Raw genomic sequence first — 16,030 nt, 5'->3', positions numbered from 1 at the left:
AAACCAAGATGAGCAGGAAAGTAAGTTGTCAAGAGGAGCTGGAGTGTCTGCAAATGGATATGGACAGGTTAAGTGAGTGGGCAAAAAATTAGCAGATGGGGTATAATGTGGAAAAATGTGAACTTGTCCACTTTGGGATAAAGAATAGGAAAAGCAGTATATTATTCAAAAGGCAAGAGATTACAGAATTCAGTGGTACAGAGCGAACTGGGTGTCCTGGTACATGAATCACAAAAAGTTGGTACGTAGGTAGAGCAAGTGATTAGGAAGGCAAATGGGATATTGTTGTTTACTGCAAGGGGAATGGAATATAAAAGTAGGGACGTTTTACGATAGCTGTACAGGGCCTCATTGAGAGTGTTGTGTATAATACTGTGTCCAGTTTTAGTTGTCTTATTTGAAAAAGAATAAAATTTCATTAGAAGCAGTTCAGATCAGGTTCACTTGACTCATTCCTGGGATGAAAGGCTTATCTTATGAAGAAAATGTTGAACAGATTGGGGATTTCCCCATTGGAGTTTAGAGCATGTGAACATCCGAAATAGGAGCAGGAGTAGGTCATTCGGCCCCTCGAGTCTGCTCCGCCATACAATAAGACCATGGCTGATCTGTTTGTGTTTCAATTTCCACGTTCCCATCTACCCCCAATAACCTTTGATTTCGTTGCCTAACAAGAATCTATCGACCTCCGCCTTAAAAATATTCAATGACCCCTCTTGCGCCCCCTTCTATGGCAGAGACTTCCAAAGTCGCACAACCATCTAAGAGAAAAAATTCTCCTCATCACTGTTCTAAAAAGGTGACCCCTAATTTTAAAAGCGTGTCCCCTAATTCGAAACTTACCCACAAGAGGAAACATTCTTTCCACATCCACCTTGTCAAGGCTGTTCAGGATCTTACATACTTCAATCAAGTCAATGAGAGGTAATATTGGTAATATAAGATCCTGGGGGCACAGGACACGGTGGATCCAGGGGGATGTTTCTTCCTGTTGGGGAGACTGGAACTAGGGGACATAATAGAAGAATAATGAGCCTTCCTTTAAAGAGGGTCATGAGAATTTTTTTTCTGAGAGTCATTCATCTTTGGAAATCTCTTCCCCAGAAAGCAGTGGAAGCTGGGTCATTGAATTTGTTCAAGGCTGAGTTAGATATATTTTTGATAGTTAAGGGTTATGGGAGACAGAGAGGGAAGTGCAGCTGAGACCATAATCAGATCAGCCATGATTTTATCAAATGGTGGAGCAGGCTCAAAGGGCCCACTACTTTCCCTTGACCAGGGCTAGACCAGGTTGCTCTGTCTGGTGGCCAGTGCCAGCGCAAACCCCTCTAACTAGTGGCGAGTGCTCGATGGAAACCCTCTGTCCAATGGCCAGTGCTGACCATATCCCCCTATCCAGTGGCCAGTACTGTCACAGTTTGCAGTATTTGTTGGATATGATTTTGGGGATTTGCTGACGCTAATTGTTGATCATCTCCTGCAGTTTGAGAGCAGCGTTGCTGTGAAGGCTCTGGCCAACATTCTGCTTGAACTCAATGGATTGCGGGAATTCCTTGATAGAAACTCCCAATTTGGATCTGGAGCTCTGGGAAATGCAAGGTAAGATTAACAGGTGGCAGAGGCCAATTTAACGCTGATGAGCTTCGTACCTCACGTTCAGCGGGGGGACCTCCCACACTGTCAGGTCAGAGAGAGAGAGAGAGAGCTCCTGCACTGTCCGGTCAGAGAGAGAGAGAGAGCTCCCTCACTGTCAGGTCAGAGAGAGAGAGAGAGAGCTCCCGCACTGTCCAGTCAGAGAGAGAGAGAGCTCCTGCACTGTCCAGTCAGAGAGAGAGAGAGAGCTCCCTCACTGTCAGGTCAGAGAGAGAGAGAGAGAGCTCCCGCACTGTCCAGTCAGAGAGAGAGAGAGCTCCCGCACTGTCCGGTCAGAGAGAGAGAGAGAGCTCCTGCACTGTCCGGTCAGAGAGAGAGAGAGAGCTCCCGTGCTGTCCGGTCAGAGAGAGAGAGAGCTCCTGCACTGTCCAGTCAGAGAGAGAGAGAGCTCCTGCACTGTCCAGTCAGAGAGAGAGAGAGAGAGCTCCCTCACTGTCAGGTCAGAGAGAGAGAGAGAGAGCTCCCGCACTGTCCAGTCAGAGAGAGAGAGAGCTCCCGCACTGTCCGGTCAGAGAGAGAGAGAGAGCTCCCGCACTGTCCGGTCAGAGAGAGAGAGAGAGAGCTCCCGCGCTGTCCGGTCAGAGAGAGAGAGAGAGCTCCTGCACTGTCCAGTCAGAGAGAGAGAGAGCTCCTGCACCGTCCAGTCAGAGAGAGAGAGAGAGAGAGCTCCCGCACTGTCTGGTCAGAGAGAGGTGCCCCATACTGTTAATGAATATCTTTTTGAACTGGCTAATTACTTATTTTTCCAGTTTTAGTGCTTCCAATGTACCACAGAGGCTGCTGGGTTTCATACGGCCTGATGGAGGCTCACAGCAAGTTCAACAGGAGCTACAAAGGAAATACCACAGTAAGCAGTTTACAAATTCACCTGAACTAAAATCATAGAATGGTTGTAGCATAAAGGAAAGCCATTCAGTTTGTTGTGTCTGAACTGCCCCTCTGAAGGAGGATTTCACCTAGTTTCACTCCCCTATCTTCTCCCTGCACATTTTTCCTTTTCAATTTCCTTTTGAAAGCCTCATTTGTACCTGCCTCCAGCACCGTCTCAGGCAGTGCATTCGAGATCCAACCACTTGCTGGGTGAAAAAGTTTTTCCTCATGTCGCCATTGCTTCTTTTCCTAATAACAAATCTATGCCCTCCTGGTTCTCAACCCTTCCACCAATGGGAACAGTTTCTTGCTATCTACTCTGTCCAGACCCCCTCATGATTTTGAATAACTTTATCAAATCTCCTTTCAATCTTCACTTCTCCAAGGAAAACATTCCAGACTTCTCCAGTCTGTCTTAGTGACTGAAGTTCCTCATTCCTGGAACCATTCTTGTGACTCTTTTCTGCACTCTTTAGGAAGGATGTGAAGGCTTTCGAAAGTGCACTGCCCAGAGCTGGATATAATACTCCAGTTGAGGGAGAAGCAGTGTTTAATACAAGTTTAACATAACTTCCTCGCTCTTGTACTCTCTGCCCTGTAAGATAAAACCTAGGATGCTTTGTTTTATTAACCGCTCTCTCAACCTGTCTTGCCACCTTCAGTGATTTATGCACATACACATGCAGGTCCCTTTGCTCCTGCACCACCTTTAGAATTGTACCCTTTATTTTTTATTGTCTCTATGTTCTTCTGACCAAAGTAAATCACTTCACACTTCTCTGTGTTAATTTTCAGCTGCACTTATTTGCCCATTCCACCAACCTAACTATGTACTTTTGAAGTTCTGCACTAACCTCCTCACAGTTCACTCTTCTCATACCAAGTTTTGTGTCATCTATAAGCTTTGAAATTGTGCCCTGTTCACCAAGTTAAGGTCATTAATATATCACCTTACTCTGACCCCTGGGGACCTCAATTACAAACGGTCCTCCAGCCTCAAAACCATGACTCTGTTTCCTCAACCAGCTCTATATCCATGTTGCTGCTATCCCTTTTATTCTAGTATCTTCCCCATAGCCCTGTATCAATCATAAACTAATCCCACTGCCCCATTCTCTCCCCATAGCCCTGTATCAATCATAAACTAATCCCACTGCCCCGCTCTCTCCCCATAGCCCTATAGCAATCCCCAAACTAATCCCACTGCCCCGCTCTCAACCCATAGCCCTATAGCAATCCCCAAACTAATCCCACTGCCCCTCTCTCACCCCATAGCCCTGTATTAATCATAAACTAATCCCACTGCCTCGCTCTCTCCCCATAGCCCGGTATTAATCATAACCTAATCCCACCGCCCCGCTCTCTCCCCATAGCCCGGTATCAATCATAAACTAATCCCACTGCCCCATTCTCTCCCCATAGCCCTGTATCAATCATAAACTAATCCCACTGCCCCGCGCTCTCCCCATAGCCCTGTATCAATCATAAACTAATCCCACTGCCCCATTCTCTCCCCATAGCCCTGTATCAATCATAAACTAATCCCACTGCCCCGCTCTCTCCCCATAGCCCTGTATCAATCATAAACTAATCCCACTGCTCCGCTCTTTCCCCATAGCCTTGTATCAATCATAAACTAATCCCACTTCACCGCTCTTTTCCCATAGCCCTGTATCAATCATAAACTAATCCCACTGCCCAGCTCTCTCCCCATAGCCCTGTATCAATCCTCAAACTAATCCCTCAGCCCCGCTCTCTCCCCATAGCCCTGTATCAATCATAAACTAATCCCACTTCACCGCTCTCTCCCCATAGCCCTGTATCAATCATAAATTAATTCCACTGCCCAGCTCTCTCCCCATAGCCCTGTATCAATCCTCCAACTAATCCCTCTGCCCCGCTCTCTCCCCATAGCCCTGTATCAATCATAAACTAATCCCACTGCCCCGCTCTCTCCCCATAGCCTTGTATCAATCATAAACTAATCCCACTGCACCGCTCTCTCCCCATAGCCCTGTATCAATCATAAATTAATTCCACTGCCCAGCTCTCTCCCCATAGCCCTGTATCAATCCTCCAACTAATCCCTCTGCCCCACTCTCTCCCCATAGCCCTGTATCAATCATAAACTAATTCCACTGCCCCGATCTCTCCCCATAGCCTTGTATCAATCATAAACTAATCCCACTGCCCCGCTCTCTCCCATAGCCCTGTATCAATCATAAACTAATCCCACTGCCCTGCCCTCTCCCCATAGCCCTGTATCAATCATAAACTAATCCCTCTGCCCCGCTCTCTCCCCATAGCCCTGTATCAATCCTCAAACTAATCCCACTGCCCCGCTCTCTCCCCATAGCCCTATATCAATCCTCAAACTAATCCCACTGCCCCGCTCTCACCCATAGCCCGGTATTAATCATAAACTAATCCCACTGCCCTGCTCTCTCCCCATAGCCCTGTAACAACCATAAACTAATCCCACTGCCCCACTCCCTCCCTTAGCCCTGTATCAATCATAAACTAATCCCACTGCCCCGCTCTTTCCCCATAGCCTTGTATCAATCATAAACTAATCCCACTTCACCGCTCTCTCCTCATAGCCCTGTATCAATCATAAATTAATTTCACTGCCCAGCTCTCTCCCTATAGCCCTGTATCAATCATGAACTAATCCCACTGTCCCGCTCTCTCCCCATAGCCCTGTATCAATCATAAACTAAGCCCACTGCCCCGCTCTCTCCCCATAGCCCTGCATCAATCATAAACTAATCTCACTATCCCTCAAGTGTGCAAGTTGTGGTACTAGGTTTTTTTGTTCAGCCTTGCGATATGCTGCATGGAGATTGTGTACATGGTGACCCAAAATTCTTGTTCTCGACTATGCCCCATACATGGCTGTACATGTGTATATCCATGACAGTGCAGTATGATTAAGTGTTTAAGTTTTCCTGGCCTTGGGCCCAGCCTCTGTAGTAACCTTCTGCTTTCTCCTACAGCCGAAGCACAGGCCTACGAGAAGCTGTCACTACAAGGTATACAGCAGCTGATCCATTACACCTGTCAGACCCTGGCTCTGTGGAAGCTGATCTGTGATCACCAGTTCAGCATAGTTATCGCAGATTTACAGAAGGTATCTTTTTTAATTTATTCATGGAATGTTAGAGCCATAGACAAGGCCATAATTTATTGCCAGCCCCTAATTGTCCTTAAGAAAGTGATGGTGAGTCACATTCTTGAACTGCTGCAGTCCATGTGGTGTAGGTACACTGACAATGCTATTATGGAGTTCCAGTATTTTTAACTAATTGCACTGAAGCAACGATGATATGCTTCCAAGTCAGGATGGTATGTGACTAGTAGGAGAACTTGCAGTTGGTGTTCCCATGAATCTGCTGCCCTTGTCCTTCCAGGTGGCAAAGGCAGCAGGTTTGAAAGCTGATGTCAAAAGTCAGTTTTGTTTTGTGAAAGGGAAATCATGTTTAACCAATTTATTGGAGTACTTTGAAGGCATAAAAAGTGATGCGAATAGAGGGGAGCCTGTAGATGTGCTGTACTTGGATTTCCAGAAGGCATTTAATAAGGTGTCATATCAAAGGTTAATGCAGAAGATAAAAGCTCATGGTGTAAACGGGAACGTATTAGTATGGATAGAAGATTGGCTGGTTGGCAGAAACAATATGCATACCATGAGTCTTTTTCTGCTTCACAATATGATGAGTGGAGTCCCACAGGGGTCTGTACTGGGGCCTCAACTTTTTTCAATTTTTATCAATGATGTAGATGAGGGGAGTGAAGGCACGGTAGCTAAATTTGCTGATGGCACAAAGATAGGTAGGAAATAATGTGAAGAGGACATGAGGAAGTTGCAGACGGATATAGATAGGTTGAGTAAGTAGGAGAAAATATGGCAGATGGAGTATAATGTAGGGAAATGTGAAGTCGTTCACTTTGGCAGGAAGAAAAAAAAATGTAGAGTATTACTTAAACTGAGAACGGCTGCAGAATTCCGAGATGCAGAGGGATCTTGGTGTTCTTGTGTACGAGTCACAAAAAGTTAGTATGCAAGCACAGCAAGTAATTAAGAAAGCTAATGGAATGCTATCCTTTATTACGAGGGCAATTGATATAAAAGTAAGGATGTTATGCTTAGCAAAGCATTGGTGAGACCGCACCTCGAACATCATGTGCAGTTTTGACAACCTTATTTAAGGAAGGATGTAAATGCATTGGAGGCAGTTCAGAGGAGGTTTACAAGATTGATACCTGGGATAAGAGGGTTGTCTTATAAGGAAAGGCTGGACAGACTGGGTTTGCTTCCACTGGACTTTAGTCATAGAGTTTTACAGCCCGGAAACAGGCTGTTTGGCCCATTGTATCCACGCTGGTCATCAAGCACCTATCTACTCTAATCCCATTTTTCAGTACTTGGCCCATAGCCCTGTATGCAATGGCGTTTCAAGTATTCATCTAGATACTTATTAAATGTTGTAAGGGTTCCTGCCTCGACCTCAGGTCGTGTGTTCCAGATTTCAACCACCCTCTGGGTGAAAAAAAAGTTTCCTCAAATCCCCTTTAAACCTCCTGCCCCTTACCTTAAATCTATGCCCCTGATAATTGACACCTCTGTTAAGGGTAAAATATTGCATACCTCAATCAGGTCCCCCCTCAGTCTTCTCTCCTCCAAGGAAAATGACCCTAGCCTATCTAGTGTCTCTTCATAGCTGAAATGCTCCAGCCCAGGCAATATCCTGGTGAATCCCCTCTGCACCCTCTTCCTATAGTGTGGCGACCAGAACTGCACACACTACTCCAAATGTGGCCTAACTAACGTTTTATACAGCTCTATCATAACCCCTCTGCTCTTGGACTCAATGCCTTGACTAATAAAGGGCAAGTATCCCATATGTCTTGTTAACTACCTTATCTACCTGCTCTCCTGTCTTCAAGGATCTATGGACATGTACGCCAAGGTTCTTCTGGTCCCCTGTACTTCTTTGGGTCCTACCATTCATCGTGTATTCCCTTGCCATGTTAGTCCTCCCAAAATGCATCACCTCACACTTTTCAGGATTAAATTCCATTTACCACTCTTCTGCCCATTTGACGAGCCTGTCTGTATCATCCTGTAGTCTAAGGCTTTCCTCCTCGCTATTTACCACACCACCAATTTTCGCGTCATCTGCGAACTTACTGATCATACCGCCTACATTCATGTCTAGAACATTAATGTACACTACAAACAGGAAGGGACCCAGCACTGAACCCTATGGTATGCCACTGGACACAAACTTCCAATCACAAAAACAGCCTTCGACCATTACCTTCTGACTCCTGCCACTGGATCCAATTTGCCAAATTGCCCTGGAAGTCCATGTAGACTACATCAACTGCACTACCCTCATCTACGCAACTAGTCACCTCCTCGAAAATTTCAATCAAATTTGTTAATTTGGTTGAAGTATATAAGATCGTGAACAGTATTGACAACATGGATGTGAAAAGGATGTTTCCTCTTGTGTGTGAGTCCAGAACTAGGACGTATTGTTTTAAAAATAAGGGTCGACCTTCCAGGACAGAGATCAGGAGAAATTATTTTGCTTAGAGGGTTGTGTGACTTTGGAACATTGCCTCAGAAGGTTGTGGAGGTGAGGTCACTGAATATTTTTAAGATGGAGGTAGATAGATTCGAGACCATGAACCCTCTCCTCCATCCTCACCTTTTTTTATCCCCTTTCTTCTACATTCGTTTTTATTTTTCATCCACTTGTTTTGTTTTTATTCATCTGTCCATTGTTTTATCCCATTTTCTATTCTTTTTTCCTGCCACCACCCCATCCCCTACAGGGCCATCTGTCACTTGTTCCATGTTGTTCTTTCACACAATGCTGCCCTCTTTCTGTTGTAATCACTTTATGCTTTCTTACCTTTACGCCACTATTAGCACCTTTTTTAGCACTAAACACTACCATTAACACTCCCTTTGTCCTTTAGTTCATGACATCTTTGTCAATCCCTCCTTTGTCCCCACCTGTCACTGGCCTTCTATCCAGCTCCACCTGCCCCACCCCTCTTAAACAGTGTAAATTTCATCACATTTCCACTTCTCTTCAGTTTTGAAGAAGGGTCATACGGACTCGAAAAGTTAACTTTGTTTTTCTCTTTCCACAGATGCTGTCAGACCTGCTGAGTTTTTCCAGCATTTTCTATTTTTGTTTCAGATTTCCAGCAACTGCAGTATTTTGCTTTTATCGTAGATAGATTCCTGTTAGACAAGGGAATCAAAGGTCATCGGGGGTAGATGGGAATGTGCAATTCGAAACACAAACAGATTAGCCGTGGTCTTAATGAATGGTGGAGCAGGCTCAAGGTGCCAAATGGCCCACTTCTGCTCCTGTTCCGTATGCTCATGCGCCATTTGCTTTCCTAATTGCTTGCTGCACCTGCATGCTATGGTACTTAGATTTCCAGAAGGCAGTTCATAAAGTGCCACATCAAAGGTTATTGCGGAAAATAAAAGCTCATTGTGTAGGGGGTAACATATTGGCATAGATAGGAGATTGGCTGGCTAACAGGAAGCAGAGACCAGGCATAAATGGGTCTTTTTCTGGTTGGCAGGATGTTATGAGTGGGTATGCCACAGGGATCAGGGATCGCTGGGGCCTCAACATTTTACAATTTATACAAATGACACAAAAATGGGTGGGGTGGTAAATAGTGAGGAGGATAACCTTAGATTAAAAGTGGATATAGACGGGCTGGTCAGATGGGCTGATCAGTGGCAAATGGAATTTAATCTGGATAAGTATGAGGTGATGCACATGGGCAGGATAAACATGGCACAGGAATACACGATGAATGGGAAGTACCGAGGATCAGAGGGACCTTGGTGTACATGTCCACCAGCCCCGTAAGGAAGCGGGACAGGTAGATAAGGTGGTTAAGAAGTCATATGGGATACTTGCCTTTATTAGCCAAGGCATAGAGTATAAGAGCAGGGAGGTTATGCTGGAACTGTATAAAATGCTGGTTAGGCCACAGCTAGAGTATTGCGTGCAGTTCTGGAATCCACATTATAGGAAGGATGTGATCGCACTCAAGAGAGAGTGCAGAGGAGATTTTTCAGGATGTTGCCTGGGCTGGAGAGTTTTAGTTATGAGGAGAGATTGGATAGACTGGGGTTATTTTCCCTGAAGCAGAGGAGATTGAAGGGGAACATGATTGAGGTGTATAAAATTATGAGGGGCATAGATAGGGTAGACAGGAAGGAGCTTTTCCCCTTGGTGGAGGGACCAATCACCAGGGGGCCTAGATTTAAGGTAAGGGGCAGGAGGTTTAGAGGGGATGTGAGGAAGAATTTTTTCACCCAGAGGATGGTGGGAATCGGGAACTCACTGCCTGAAAGGGTGATAGAGGTAGAAACCCTCATAACATTTAAGAAGCATTTGGATGTGCACTTCCAATGCCATTGGCATACAAGGCTATGGGCCTAGTGCTGGAAAATGGGATTAGAATAGTGAGATACTTGTTTGACCAGCGCAGACTCGATGGGCCTTTTTCTGTGCTGTAGACCTCTATGACTTGAATGAAGTGACAGAAGGTGTGATTGCTAAATTCGCTCATGACACAAAGAAATTGAGTTGTGAAGAAGACATAAAGATGCGACAAAGGTTAAGCGATAGGTTGTGAGTGGACAAGGATCTGGCAAATAGAGTATAATGTGGGCAAATGTGAAATTATCCAGTTTGGCAGAAAGAATAAAAAAGAAGCTTATTATCTAAATGGTGGGAGATTGCAGAACCCTGAGATTCAGAGGGACTTGAGTGTCCTAGTGCATGAACCACAAAAGTCTAAAATGTGGGTACAGTAGGTAATTAGGAAAGCTAATAGAATGTTATTGTTTATTATGAGGGGAATTGAACTCATGCTTCAGTTGTACAGGGCATTGGTGAGACCACATCTGGAATATTGTGTACAGTATTGGTCTCCTTATTTATGGAAGGATGTAAATGCATTGGAAGCAGTTCAGAGAAAGTTTACTAGACTAATACCTGGAATGGGTGGGTTGTCTTATGAAGAAAGGCTGGACAGGCTGGGCTCGTATCCACTGGAGTTTAGAAAAGTAAGAAATCTTTAAGCTCCTGAGGGGTCTTGACAGGGTGGATGTGGAGAGGATGTTTCCTCTTGTGGGAGAATCTAGAACTAAGGGTCACTTTAAAATTAAGGGATTGCCCATTTAAGACAGGGATGAGCAGAAATTATTTCTCTCATAGGTCATGAGTCTTTGGAGCTCTTCCTCAAAAGGCGGGGCTAGATAGATTCTTGATAAACGAGGGAGTGAAAGGTCAACAGGGGTAGGCAGGAACGTGTAGTTGAGGTTACAATCACATCAGCCATGATCTTGTTGAATAGCCAAGCAGTCTGGAGGGGCCGAGTGGCCTCCTCCAGCTCCTAATTCATAAGTTTGTATGGTTCCCTGGACAAGCACACCCCTATCTCTTTGAATATCAACATTTACATGTTTATCACCTTTTTAAAAATATTCTGTATTTTTAATCTTAGGACCAAAGTGAATAACTTCACACTTCCCTATATTATACTCCACCCGACATCCTGTTGTCCATTCACTAAACCTGTCTATATCTCTTTGCAGTCTCTGTGTCCTCCCCACAGTTTATCTTTCCACCTAGCTTGGTATCATCAGCAAACTTATTCATGTAAGCCATTAATATAGAATGTAAATAGCTGAGGTCCCAGTACTGATCTTTGCGACACTCCCATATTCAGTGCCTGCCAACTTGAAAAAGCCCCATTTATGCCCACTCTCTGTCTTCTATCCATTAACCAATCCTCTATCCATGCTAATATATTACTCCCAACTTCATGAGCACTTATCTTGCCTGTTAACATTTCGTGTGGCACCTTATTGAATGCCTTTTAGAAATCCAGGTATACTACATCTACCAGTTCGCCTTTATCTAACTTAGTAGTTACATCTTCAAAAAACTCAAATAAACCTGTCAAACAGGATTTCCCTTCAGTAAACCCTATTGACTAGCTCTAATTATACCATGCTTTCCTAAGTACATTGTTAAGGCTTCCTTAATAATAGATTGCAGCATTTTCCCAACAACAGATGTAAGGCTAGCTGGCAGATGTAAAGCTAAATGGCCTGTATTTCACTGTTTTCTCTCTACCTCTTTTCTTGTTTTCCTTGTCCCTCCTTGCCTTGTCCTCTCTTGAATTAATCACATGTTCCCTCACTTGATCTTTTGCCCCCATTATTAAGTTTAAAGCCCTCTCTATTACCCTAGGTATGTGACTTGCCAGAACACTGGTCCAAGCAGGATTCAAGTGAAGACCATCGCAAATGTACAACTCTTACTTTCCCAGCACTGGTGCCAGTGCCCCGTGAATCAAAACCCATTTCTCCCACACCAATCTTTCAGCCTTTAGCTCTAACTTTATTAACTCAACTCCAATTTGCTTGTGGCTCAGGCAATAATCCAGATTATTCCCTTTGATGTTCTGCTTTTTAATTTAGCCCCTCGCTTCACATACTCTGTAAACAGACCCTCTTTGTTAGTCCTATCTCTGTCATTGGTACCTATGTGAACCACGGCAAGTGGATCCTCCCCTTCACACTCCAAGTTCCTCTCCAGCCCAAAGGACAAGTCCCAAGCCCTGGATCTCAGCTGTCAGCTGCAGAGGCCATGTCTATATACCCCTGATTTTACTGTCTCCTGCTACCATTATATTTCTGTTAACTCCCCGCCCCGCTTGAATTGCTTCCTTTACAATAGTGCCATGGTCAATTCACTCATCCATTCTTTAGCCCCTACTTTCATTCATAAAGGCTGCAAGAACCTTGAACCTGTTGGACAATTGCAAAAGCTGAGGCTCCTCCATTTCTTCTACCTTCCCAGTCCTCAAACATGCCTCACTCGCAGTCACACCCTCCTGTCCCTGACCATGGACCAAACAGATGGCTATATCCAAAATGGTATAAACCACTTACTGGAACAAAGTATCCAGGTAACTTTCCCCCTCGCAGAGGGAGGCACTGGTGTCATGGTATTGTCACTGGACTAGTAATCCAGAGATCCAAGGTAATGCACAGGGGACCCGGATTCGAATCTGAATTTGAATTTAATAAAAATCTGGAATTAAAAGTCTAATGATGACCATGAAACCATTGTCGATTGTCATAAAAACCCATCTCGTTCCCTAATGTCCTTTAGGGAAGGCAATCTACCATGCTTACCTACATGTGACTCCAGATCACATCATAGCAATGTGGTTCACCCTTAACTGCCCTCTGGAATGACCGAGCAACCCAATCAATTGTATCATAATCACTAGAAAGTCTATAACGAATGAAACCAGACGGACCACCCGGCATCAACAACAGCAAACTCAGCCCTGTTGACCCTGCAAAATCCTCCTTACTAACATCTGGGGGCTTGTGTCAAAATTGGGAGAGCTGTGTCAAGACTACTCAAGCTAACATCTGAACAGACACCACCATCACCATCCCTGGGTACGCCCTGTCCCGCTGGTGGCACAGTAGTATACAGTCCAGGGGGAGTTGCCCTGGGAGTCCTCGACATTGACTCAGGATCACATGAAGTCTCATGGCATCAGGTCAAACATAGGCAAGGAAACCACTTGCTGATTACCACATAACCGCTTTGCACCACACACACAGCTGAAGAATCAGTAATCTTCCATGTTGAACACTACTTGGAGGAAGCACTGGGAGTGCAGACTGTACTCTAGGTGGGGGACTTCAGTGTCCATCACCAAGAGTGAATCGGCAGCACCCCAACTGACCAAGCTGGTTGAGTCATAAAGGACATAGCTGCTGGACTGGTTCTGCGGCAGGTGGTGAGGGAACCAACAAGAGGGAAAAACATACTTGACCTCATCCTCAGCAACCTGCCTGTCGCAGATGCATCTGTCCATGACAGTATCGGTAGGAGTGACCACCATGGGGAGAAGAAATTGTCGTCACATTGAGGATACCCTCCATCATGTTGGCACTATCACTGTGCTAAATGGGATGGATTTCGAACAGATCTAGCAATTCAAAACTGGGCATCCATGAGGCACTGTGGACCATCAGCAGTAGCAGAATTGTATACAACCACAATCTGTAACCTCATGGCCCAGCATATTCTCCACTCTACCTTTATCATCAAGCCAAGGGATCAACTCTGGTTCAATGAAGAATGCAGGAGGGCATGCCAGGAACAGCCTCAGACATACCTAAAAATGATGTGTCAACCTGGTGAAGCTACAGCTCAGGACTAAGACTATAAGACGTAGGAGCAGAAATAGGCCATTCAGTCCCTCAAGTCTGCTCCACAATTCAGTGAGATCATGGCTGATCTGATAACCCTCAACTCCACTTAACTGCCTTTGCCCCATAACCTTTGATTCCTTTACTGATTAAAAATCTCTGTCTGTCTTGGTCAGCCTCTACAGCCCTCCGTGGTAAAGAATTCCACAGATTACCTACCCTCTAAGAGAAGAAATTCCCCCTCATCTCTTGTCTTAAATGGGTGACCCCTCACTCTGAGATTATTTCCTCAGGTCCTAGACTCTCCCGCAAGGGGAAACAACCTCTCAACATCTACCCTGTCAAGCCCCCGAAGAATCTTATATGTTTCAATAAGGTTGCCTCTTATTCTTCTAAACTCCAACGAGTACAGGCGCAACTTGTTCAACCTCTCCTCATACGAAAATCCCTCTATATACGGGATCAACCCAGTTCTCTGGAATGCCTCCAATGCTAGTCTATCTTTCCTTAGATAAGGGGACCAAAACTGTACACAGTATTCTAGGTGCGGTCTAACTTGTGACTTGTTTAGTTTTAGCAAGACTTCCCTATTTTTATACTCCATCCCCTTTGAAATAAAGGCCAACATTCCATTTGCCTTCCCTATTATCTGCTGAACTTGTATGTTAGCTTTTTGGGATTCTTGCACAAGGACCCCCAAATCCCTCTGTGCTGCAGATTTCTGCAGTCTTTCTCCATTTTAATAATATTTAGCTCTTCTATTCTTCCTGCCAAAGTGCATAACCTCAAATTTTCCCACATTATATTCCATCTGCCAAGTTTTTGCCCACTCACTTAACTGTCTATATCCCTCTGTAGACTCCTTATGTCTTTCTCACCAGTTGCCTTCCCACTTATTTTTGTGTCATCCGCAAAGTTTGCAAGAGTACATTCATTTCCCTCATCTAAGTCTTTAATATGTATCGTAAATAATTGTGGCCCCAGCACTGAACCCTGTGACACTCCATTAGTCACTTTGCCATTCTGAAAGTGCCCCCCTTATCCTAACTCTCTGATTTCTGTTAACTAGCCAACCCTACACCCTTGCTTATATATTAACCACAACACCGTAGGCTCTTAACTTATTAAGTAGCCTTATTGAACACCTTTTGGAAGTCCAAATATATTACATCTACTGGTTCCCCTTTATCTATCCTGCTGTTACCTCCTCAAGGAATTCTAATAAACTTGTCAAGCATGATTTCCCCTTCATGAAGCCATGCTGACACTGCTTGATTATATTATGCATTTTTAAATGCTTTGCCAATACACCCTTTATAATAGACTCTAACTGACCTATTGTTACCTGTTTTTGTCTCCCTTTTTGAATAAGGGTGTTACATTAGCAGTTTTCCAATCCTCTGTGACTTTTCCAGAACCTAAGGATTCTTGGAAGATTTCTACCAGTGCATCCACTATCTCTATAGCTACTTCCTTTAATATCTGAGGATGCAACTCATCAGGTCCAGGGGACTTATCAGCCTTTAGCCCCATTAGTTTCCCTAGCACTTTTTCTCTAGTGATAGTTATTGTATTTATTTCCTGCCTCTCTTTTTGCCCCTTGATTATTTAGTATTTTTGGAACGCTATTAGTATCTTCTACTGTGAAGACTGATGTAAAGAATTTATTCAACTCCACAGCCATTTCCTTGCTCCCCATTGTTATTTCCCCAGCCTCATTCTCTCAGGGACCTATGTTCACTTTGGCCTCTCTCTTCCTTTTTATATATTTAAAAAAGCTCATGCTGTGTTTTTTATATTATTTGCTAGTTTACCCTGAATGTTTATTTTCTCCCTCTTTATTTTTTTGGTCATCTTCTGTTGGCTTTTAAACCTTTCGCAATCCTCTGGCTTACCACTAATCTTTGTCACATTGTATGTTTTTTCTTTCAGTTTGATACACACCTTAACTCCCTTGGTTAACCATGGTTGGTTTATCCCCTTCCTAGTATCCTTCCTCACTGGGATTTTTCTTTGTTGAGAGTCATGAGCTATTTTCTTAAATGTCTGCCATTGTTCATCAACCATCTTTTCTGCTAAACTCCTTTCCCAGTCCACTCCAGCCAACTCTGTCCTCATTCCTTTGTAATTACCCTTATTTATGTTTAGCACAGTTGTTTCCGACCCAAGTTTCTCACTTTTAAACCGAATGCTAAATTCTACCACGTT

At 44.2% G+C, this 16,030-nt stretch overlaps 1 protein-coding gene across 4 annotated transcripts in view; it reads left to right on the top strand.

The window, feature by feature from the left end:
- nup155 (nucleoporin 155) overlaps positions 1-16,030 on the top strand; it is a 287,604-nt gene that overhangs the window by 147,105 nt on the left and 124,469 nt on the right. For all 4 annotated transcript variants that reach the window (XM_041186949.1, XM_041186950.1, XM_041186952.1 and 1 more), the window contains 3 exons: positions 1,484-1,599; positions 2,403-2,500; positions 5,520-5,653. In XM_041186949.1, the coding sequence (XP_041042883.1) occupies positions 1,484-1,599; positions 2,403-2,500; positions 5,520-5,653 (348 nt within the window). The remainder of the gene's footprint in view (positions 1-1,483; positions 1,600-2,402; positions 2,501-5,519; positions 5,654-16,030) is intronic.

Source organism: Carcharodon carcharias, chromosome 4, assembly GCF_017639515.1.
Source record: "Carcharodon carcharias isolate sCarCar2 chromosome 4, sCarCar2.pri, whole genome shotgun sequence".
In the NCBI taxonomy this organism is placed as follows: Eukaryota; Metazoa; Chordata; class Chondrichthyes; order Lamniformes; family Lamnidae; genus Carcharodon; species Carcharodon carcharias.
This window is presented reverse-complemented; position numbering and strand designations above follow the sequence as displayed.